The sequence below is a fragment of the Cydia pomonella genome, chromosome 1, assembly GCF_033807575.1.
Source record: "Cydia pomonella isolate Wapato2018A chromosome 1, ilCydPomo1, whole genome shotgun sequence".
Classification (NCBI taxonomy): Eukaryota; Metazoa; Arthropoda; class Insecta; order Lepidoptera; family Tortricidae; genus Cydia; species Cydia pomonella.
The window spans coordinates 13132243-13142115 of NC_084703.1; the positions used below are offsets into that span (position 1 = coordinate 13132243).

The 9873-nt window shown below is 37.2% G+C and overlaps 1 protein-coding gene across 2 annotated transcripts in view; it reads left to right on the forward strand.

Annotated features, from left to right (window-relative positions):
- Positions 1-9873, forward strand: part of LOC133515644 (dynein axonemal heavy chain 6) — a 101559-nt gene that overhangs the window by 66406 nt on the left and 25280 nt on the right. For both annotated transcript variants that reach the window (XM_061848218.1, XM_061848224.1), the window contains 6 exons: positions 1570-1742; positions 2348-2528; positions 2979-3158; positions 3267-3500; positions 5853-5999; positions 6123-6313. In XM_061848218.1, coding sequence (XP_061704202.1) covers positions 1570-1742; positions 2348-2528; positions 2979-3158; positions 3267-3500; positions 5853-5999; positions 6123-6313 — 1106 coding nt within the window. The remainder of the gene's footprint in view (positions 1-1569; positions 1743-2347; positions 2529-2978; positions 3159-3266; positions 3501-5852; positions 6000-6122; positions 6314-9873) is intronic.

The window sequence follows — 9873 nt, forward strand, 5'->3', positions numbered from 1 at the left end:
AGGAAAAAACGGAATAACTGTAAAATCTCGATAATCCGTCACTTCGAACGGGTACACCCAGTAATCCGGCACTAAAATAAGGGTGCAAGCGATCACTTTATGAACAAATTTAATATGTGCGTTTAGTTTACATTATCACTCTTCTAATGTCTTTATACATGTCTAAAATCCAGAAAACAGTTTTTTTCGTTGAATTTAGGATATTAGTATAGTGTATTGCTTCGACATACTAAAAAACACATCAATATAATAACCAGATTTGCTTAAACTTCCAGTAATCCGGCTCTCTTGTGTCGGCATTAGTAATGGATTAGTGAGATTGTACTGTACTTACATAAAACTTCTGCCTAATTTCGGACGTGCATTAGTACAGCCCTAGGTCGAAATTCATGATTTACCTGCGGACCGCATCGCCTAGCAAGTGTGATGAACAGACATAGGAATCCGTGGGGCAAAATTGTTTGACAAGTAGGTAGTTCCTGTATCGATAAACTCAACTATCGATGCTAGTTCTATATACTAGTGGTCACTCACGGGTTTGCTTGTAAAAATATGTATATGTGTATTAAGAGTAAAAAATAATTAAATAATAACTCAATATACTCTTCTTCGTTTTTAAGACAAGACAAGACAATTTTATAATTTTACTCCCTTAATTTTAGACAAAAAAACTTTTCTAATTTTCAAGAATAGTAAATGGGACATTCACGAAAAAAAAATTGGGATGAGTAAAATTATAAAATTTTCTTGTCTTGTCTTAAAAATGAAGAAGAGTACATTGAGTTATTATTTAACTATTATTTTTACTCTTAATAAAAACGTATTTTTACAAGCAAACCCTTCAGTGATCACTAGTATATAGAACTAGCATCGATAGTCGAGTTTATCGATACAGCCGGCCTAGTCAAGGTGACATTCGCTATCGCTTCGACAACGAAACGTCTCTCTATCACTCTTCCATATTAGTGCGACAGTGACAGTTACGTTTCGATCGCTAAGGAGCGTAAGCTATTTGCATGTTGGCTACGCGGCTAGGAACTCCCTACTTGTCAAACAATTTTGCCCCACGGATTCCTATGTCTGGTGATGAAATAGTACATTACGATACAAGTGCGAAAAGTAGGCAGTAGGACAATAGTTGTGAATTACCTTTTCGCACGTGTATTGTACAACGTTGTACAATACATATGGCTCTTTAATTTACGATACAAGTGCGAAAAATAGGAAATTCGAAACGAGTGGCGATAAATTAAAGCACGACCGAAGGGAGTGTTTTAAATCGACACGAGTTGCGAATTACCTATTTGCACATGTATCGTACAACGTTTTACAGTACAATTGGCCCTTTAAATGTTCGACATAGTAACGTAATATGCTAATTTTCGCACTAGTGTGGTAAAGTAGCACCATATGTACTGTAAAAATTGTTACGTTATCCTTGTGATAATAATCTAAGTCGCTCGAAGATTCGTCTTCTATATTGAGGTTTTGTCCTCAATTATATTTAATATTATTTTTTATAATTAGATATTGTTAGTACCCATACATTCTTATTTGTGTTTCACACAGGCCGGAAGACTTCTCATACACTTGGGTGACAGTGACATAGAATACGACAACAATTTCCGTTTGTACATGACTACCAAACTCGCCAACCCACACTATATGCCCGAAATATGTATTCAAGTGACGCTAGTCAACTTTACAGTCACTCTGTCTGGATTGGAGGATCAGCTCTTGGCGTTAGTGACTTTTACTATATTCGTTACTCCCCTTTAATACGGCACCAACTTATAATTTTATTTTAACCTTGCATTGAAACGGCTTCGTTGAGTCGGATCTTGATTTGGTTCAATCTCAGGTGGTATCTTCTCTTTTATTCAATGTGGTGTGAGCGAGCTGTACTGAGATTGTGCAAAATACAAGTGTACGTGAGATGCACAGGCGAATTCAGATTCTTAAAGTTCGGATGTCAGTCCTGCTACGCCGTAGCACGTAGCATCATTAGAGGGTTACCCGCTTTGGGGAATTTACTTCGTAGATGTGAAAGTTTACGAAATATGTATTTTCGTTGTGATACCTACTGTTTTGATATGATAAAATATGTTAATGTATATGCAATTATAAAAAGTTTAGAGTTACATATATTTGTTATTTTTCTGTTCTCTTACTCTGTTGGTATTTTTAATTCGTTTGGATAACTCGATAAGTGATCAATTATATCAATCAATATATAGTCAATTATACTCGTATCAATTATATAAAATTAAATCAATGTTGTATACTGTTCAGCAAAACTATTTTTATCTTGAACTTATTTGTATTCTAAAAGTGTTTTATAAACTAGTGATGTGGTGAGACTAGAGCGGCCAGACTTGGAGTTGTTGCGCACAGAGCTAATAGTCCGTATCAACACCGACAAGGGAACCCTGCTAGAGATAGAAGACAAGATACTAAAGCTGCTCTACGCCTCTTCGGGGAACATTCTCGACGACGAGGAACTTATCGAAACGCTCAACGAGAGTAAGGTGGGTGTGTTAGGTAAATTCTATGTTAACAACGAAACCCTTAAGTTCGGGGGTAGAGGAGCCTAGTTCTGCTCCCACACCCGGCGCGCGGCATAACGCACACCCTTCGGCTAGATTTGCACGGCGTAAATTTTTCTCTTATGCCGTATACGGGATTTTATCGAATACTATAGTGACAGCAACATTTGTATGGTATTTTCAAAATCATTCACACGGCTAGACGGCTTTCCCGCATAGACGCGAAAAATTAACCTCGTGTGAACCTAGCTTGGGAGCTTCATCATTTCGAAATTTGTCGGACTTTCTGCACGGCCTGTAGATTTGTATGAGCCGCAGGCCAGAGCTAATTTATTTAGTAAGCTGGATGGGTGAATACTAAATTAATACCTATACTATATAATGAATACGTACCTAACCTTCACATATACGTGATCAATGTGATCATAACAGGAAACTTCGGAAATCATAAACGCCAGACTGGAAGAAACCGAAGCCACTGAGATCAGCATTTCTGCCGCAAGAGAGAAATATAGACCCGTTGCGACCAGGGGTGCCGTCTTATATTTTGCCGTGGCACAGCTGGCTGACATTGACCCAATGTATCAATTCTCCTTGAAGTATTTTAATCAGGTAAAAATATTCAAGTACCTACCTACTGCATATTTAGTTAACAAGTCATTATTGTGTTGCTATAGCCATAAAATATTCTATATATAAACACATTCTATATAAACGCAGGTTTTCAATCAAGTAATAGAAAGGAGCGAAAAAAGTGACGTCCTTGAAACGCGGCTACAAATCCTTTACCGCGAGATTACCTTAAACGTCTACCAAAACGTGTCTCGAGGACTGTTCGAGAGGCACAAGCTCGTGTTCAGCTTCCTGCTCAACACGGCCATATACCTTAATGCTGGCTTGATTCGTCAAGATCAATGGAACTTCATTCTGAGAGGTGCAGCTGGCACTTCAGTGGTAAGCCTGAATTTTTTTTTTTTTTTATGGTAGAGGAGGCAAACGAGCAGGCGGATCACCTGATGGTAAGCGATTACCGCCGCCCATGGACACCTGCAACACCAGAGGGGTTGTAAGTGCGTTGCCGGCCTTTAAGATGGGAGTACGCTCTTTTCTTGAAGGTTTGAAGGTCGTATCGGTCCGGAAATACCGCAGGCGACAGTTCATTCCACAGTTTAGCAGTGCGAGGCAGAAAGTTCCTGTAAAAACGCACAGTTGAGGACTGCCAACCATCTAAGTGGTAAAATAATAAATATCTGAATCGATCAGCACTAGCCTGCCTTTTAAGGAATTGGAGTAGTACAACCAGCAGGCCTTTACCAGATATCTAACGAATAGATTACCAACTTTAGGGGCCCTTAGCCAATTTTACAATCGTTGATAGAAAACGCCGATCGAAACTTAAGGTCTACTAAGGACTCTATGGAAATAGTCTCGTGACTAAGTTCGATGAAATTTAAATCGTTTCTAATTGGAACAGAGAGCCATTTGCAGAGATCAATTTTCGAACAAAACAAAATCAACTATATATATATATATATTCTTACATCATGGGTTCAAATTTCACTGGCAAATATTTTTTTGGTGTACATACCTATGACTGGACCTTAGGAGGACATATAAGGTAGAAGCACTAGTGCTCGACGCTGCACTAGTACTCGATATGGGCACTTTATGTCAAAGTGACAAGGATTAAGTTCGAAAACAGAAAAATCTTCGTTGTTTAAATTTAACCTTTATTTTCATGAAATAAAGTACCCATGTCGGTGACTAGTGCAGCGTCGAGCACTAGTACTTCTACTTTACCGGATACCTATTTACAAATAAGTTGATAGTAAACTAATTTTGTACCTATATAGTCTGGGCGATAACTGCTCAGCAGCAAGTACACTCGTACTTGAAACTATGTTTAGATGTAAGTTTTATGTACCTTCCCTAAAAGTTTTATCAGAAACACGTTATCGACAGACACGATATACGAGGGTCATGCCAAAAGAAATTAGATACTCAAAAGTTACCGACTTTATTCTTTATTACAGCTATCTATTTTTTCGAAGTAGTCACCGTGAACACGTATACACTTTTCCATCCGTCTAAACCACTTAGAAAATACCGATGACCACTCTTCTTTAGATACCTCAGAAATTTCATAATTATACGCAGCCAGGGCATCTTCTTTGTTCTCAAATCGCCTTCCTTTTAATTTTTCTTTAATTTTGGGAAATAAGTAAAAATCGCAAGGGGCTAGGTCGGGGGAATATGGCGGGTGGGGCAAGATAGTCACGTTTTTTGAGCTGAAATAGTCAAGTGTTCTAGCAGAAGTGTGAGGGGCAGCGTTGTCATGGTGCCAGAGCAGGTGCTGAGTTCCCGATTTCGGCCGCTTGTCACACCAAGCTGACAGTACTCTGGGGGCACAAACTGTCACATACCATTCAGAGTTGACTGTCCTTTGATCTTCTAGCACTATCGTAGCAATATGTCCCGTCTTGCAGAAAAATGAGGCAATCATTTGTTTTTGTGTACTTCGGGTTCGGCGACATTTTGTTGGCGTCGGCTCATCTTCAAAACACCATACTGTGGACTGCCGCTTTGTTTCGGGGTCGTAGTTATATAGCCATGTTTCGTCACCTGTAAGTATATCATATACATTTTTTTTCTCGCCAGCGTCGAATTTATCTATCATAAATTTGCACCAATCTACGCGGCGGTCTTTTTGCAAATCGGTGAGTTTGTGCGGCACCCATCTTGAACAACGCTTATGAAGGGCCAGATGATAATGAATTATAGTTTGCAATGCTGCTGATCCAATACCCAGCTCACGCTCGAGCTCTGCATATGTAATTCGTCGGTTCGCACGAACATTTTTTTCCACAGCCTGTACGTTTTCTTGAGTGACTGCGGTTGGCGGCCGTCCGGTCTTCGCCTCATCTTCAAAGGTCTCTCGTCCCCTTTTAAATTCAGCAAACCAATTAAAAACAGTTGCACGTGAACAAGCAGAAAGCCAAAGTTGAAACTAAAAGTTCAAAACACTCTTGAGGTTTTAAACCTTTTTTAAAATCATAATAAATCATAACACGAAAATCACGTCGAGTGAGCTCCATTGTTGCGAAAATTTCCCTCCAAAATTACCCAGAAAAAAAATAATTAAAAAAGGAATCCTAACATTTTCCGAGTGTTCCATATTTGAATTTATTAGCAAATAACCTACCTTTACAATGGTGTATAACTGGCCAGTATCGATCAAATGACCATAGAGTATCTAACTTCTTTTGGCATGACCCTCGTATATATTTAGTCAATGTTCTTTTTTAGGTTCCACCAAAAAAACCATTAATCGAGTCACTCACCGAACAAATATGGTTGCAAGCTAATCACTTGAATGAAATGGACCCTAGTTTTCAAGGAATCGTAGAAGACTGTCTCAAGAAGATCCATATTCAAATAGGATCGTTTAAAGTGGTAATTTCTTATAAGTATTGTGCTACGGTTAGAGTACCTAAAATAAAAGCTTATTGTTGACATAATGACTCTGTCGTGAATAAAATACTGAGCGAACCATAATCCTAATTAATAATTTCACAGGACATTCACGTAGATAGAAACAATAAGCGTCCGCCAATAAAAAACTGGAATGATCTATTGGAGCCATTTGAAAAGCTGATGATAATTAAATGTCTCAAAGAAGAAAAACTAGTGTTCGCGATTGCTCAATACGTCAGCATTAGCCTTGGAAAAGTGTTCATAGAGAGCCCCACCGTGCAACTATCTACTTTGTAAGTAAACGCAAAAAGCTTTTTTTTTTTACAGGTAAGGTACCCTTGGAGGCGGCTGTGTGAAGGCGGTATTATCTCCCATTATTTTGCGTTGGAACAACAGGTTGATCAATTGATCAATAAAATACTCAGTGCAAACATTAAAGTAGATTTTCGACCCATTATATTTAAACCATGATGAAGACCGCAAGAATAATATTTATAAAATAATAAAGAAACGATTGGCAACGCGAATAGATCCACGAAAAGTTTGGAAAAGGTTGGGAATTTCACCAGAAGTAAACAATGTTTCCATTTTGGAAAGGAACCAACCCGGATGCCGGGCAACCCGCTGGGCGAGTTATCTTTATACGCAGCTATAGAATACCACCGTCAAAGCCAAAGAACCCACCTAGCGAGCGCACATCGTCACGGATATATCGCAGGGTTGACACCCGCGGAGATTTATTCACTTATAATTAATAACTCGGTGGATTTAGTAGTTGGTGTTGGTTTTTTTCTGGATAACTACGGCCATCTTAGTTTTAGATGGTTCTAGAGACTGGCTACCGAAATATTACACAAATATTTGGCGAGAACTTAGAAAAATCTTGGGCTGGTCACACTTTGTGTAGTAGGAATTATAGTTTTGATACGAGAACATAATTTTGATTTTCTGTGCACACGTAAGGTACCCAAGAAAATCAGTTAAATACACGTTGACGTGCACTCAAAGTCAGCTCACATTATTTTCTACCACTATGTAAAATACAAAGATATAGTCATGTTTCGCCTAGATAATATATATATATATTATATTATATTGTTAAATCAAATTACTACTGACGAGTCACTTCACTCCACGGATTTCTTTTTGACCAATATTTAGAAATATTGGTTTTCAGTAACTCGTTACGTTCCAATGTTTGTATTTTATTGATATTTTCCAGGACTTCTAGTTTATCCGTTTTTTTACACACTTGTCCATGAGATTCAGGTATTAATAAATTCACGTACTTAATTTAAAGTTATAGCCTGTTAAAGGCAAATGTTAGAACTAGAACTTAAAGTATCAAAATAGTAATAGAGCACCAATCTACTAAATTGTTTACGAATTGTAAACATAGCAGTTTTTCGTTATACAACGTTTCACGTCAACTTCGCACATTTTCGTAATTATTTACGAGCTTAAATAATAGTTTGCGGGCCCCACTCGGTATAGTCATTCATTATTAATATTATTTAAAATAAACCCCTAATAAACCGCGATTTGAATGAATGTCATAAATTGACAACAGCATTTGGGAGAATCAACTTTTTAGCGTCACTCGTTGCCATGGTTACGATTAGTTGTCCAGGGGACAAAAGTTCATTGAAATACTGGTTTTATGGTACTTAAATGTATCAAACTTGCGTTTTTGTTGTCGTTATAACCAATGTCCATAATGGGCCCCTACTAAGCATGTTAATAGAACGGCATACAACGTCTCTTCAAACAAACTGTGCCACTGTTGTCCCTTGGACAACGGGACAGGATAACAAAACAAAAAAAGTTGATTCACCCATTTAGGTTTTTTAAATCATAGACAATTAGTGATACAACAAGGAAAAATCTGTCAACAATATTTGGCTAGCCAGACTGTATCTAACTGCTAACAAATTAAAATATCACCAAGACGAGCCAAGCAAAACGCAAGGGCACTACCTACCTTTTCTCGAAGCGCTTCGTCGTTTTTTTCAACCCTCTTAACTTTGGTTTGGATAAACAAAATTCTCGGGATTGTGGACTTATTCAACATAAGTTTCAATTCCATAGCTCTTATACTTTTGATGTTATTAATGTATAAAAAAAAAAGTGACTCGCTCACTCAGTGATGGATGATCATCAAAATTCTAGGGTCACATCACATGGGCGTAAGGACAGAAATGTATTCATTGTTCATTACTTTCTGTTATACAATGGTTCTGGTAGTAACGAAACGACCAAACCACATATTTTGACTAGAATCTTGGGTAACTAAGCTACATCTGATAACTTTTTGACAGTGCGAGCCTTATGGTTTCGTTTTGGCAACATTTTATATGGAAGTTTTTTAGTGAGATAGAAATAACCATTTAATTATTTTTGTTTCTAATTGGCAAGGACCGCCAAAAAATGTTAATGAAATCCGATAGTTACAGATTTTCGATTTATTTTTATCAACAAATATTAATATCTTATTTGTAATACATTAAATTTACGTATACATATTTTTAAAGTTGACAAATCACGAAAGTAACTAATACTTAAAAACCTAAATATCACAGTATCACCGTCAACAACAAGATATGAGGTGTCTAAGATTATTATAGTGATATTTTTATTATTTAGCTTGAATTTAGGGAATATTACGCGAAACTCTGCGTAGGGGGCGCCACTACCACAATCCATCACAATTTGAGGGTCTACCGCGAAATAAGAAAATCGAAATTTCGTTATCTAACCTCTCTTGCTCTCTTATCACTCTTGCATATTTGAGCAAAGAAAAGGCAGATAACTACATTTCAATTTTCGCGTTTCCCGGTAGGTTCTTTATAAACAAACCGCCGTGATGCATCAATGTCATATTTTATTATTTGTGAAAACTTTTCAAAAAACAGTTTAAGGCACAGTATGTATAAAGTTACTCTATGGTTTACGAAAGGCGCTAGTGCTGCACTCTGGCGGGAAAACATTGCAGTAATACTCCCTATTCACAAACTATTTAATGTGTTTTTTAAACATTATGAGTATTCATCAGTAACTCGTAAGATGAATCCATATGATTACCTGGGAGCCTAGCCAAAATGGCAGGCGTCGTTTTCAGAAAACGAAACGAATCGTAAATAATATAATATGTAAATTATAGCGCTTCGTTTTCTGCAAACGATTGTCATCTTAGCTAGGCCCCCTGGTAGAGTAAGTATTGTTTTAAAGCATGAAATGCGTTATATTATCACCTAGTTTTAAGTCGTTTTTTTTTAAGTTGCGTTTTTGGGACTCTGATTAAACGTTTAAGAAGTCTTGGGCAAAGGCTAGTTCTAAACCTTATAATTGCAGGTAAAATTTACGAGATAGCAATCGATTCCCCATTTTTGTCACCGGGCTTGCCTCATTTTAAATTCGAAGAATAATGGACGCATTTTTTTTTAAACAATTTTAGTCTTACGAGTTTAGTCCGCACTTACCCAAGTATTTATATTTCTAATAACAGAAAAACAATACACATAATTGTAATGTAGACGTAGATATGTGTTTAAAAATTTTTTTTAGAAACAAGTTGAATAGAAAACAGTTTCAACTTCAAACCACATTGTCTAATACGCGAAAGGCAGAATGGCGGATGTACCGGTGTATTCCCATCTGTGCCCGCCTCTTGTATGGGAGTGGTCACATGGGGCGGGCACAGATGGGAATACACCGGTGTACCTACCTAAATAAAAATAAACAATAAGCATACCATATTTTTTATTTGTACCTCCCGGTGCTTAAAGTTATTATCAAAAACAGTACACCCGCGATTATTGATTAATTCTATAAAAAACAAAATTTTGTACCAATC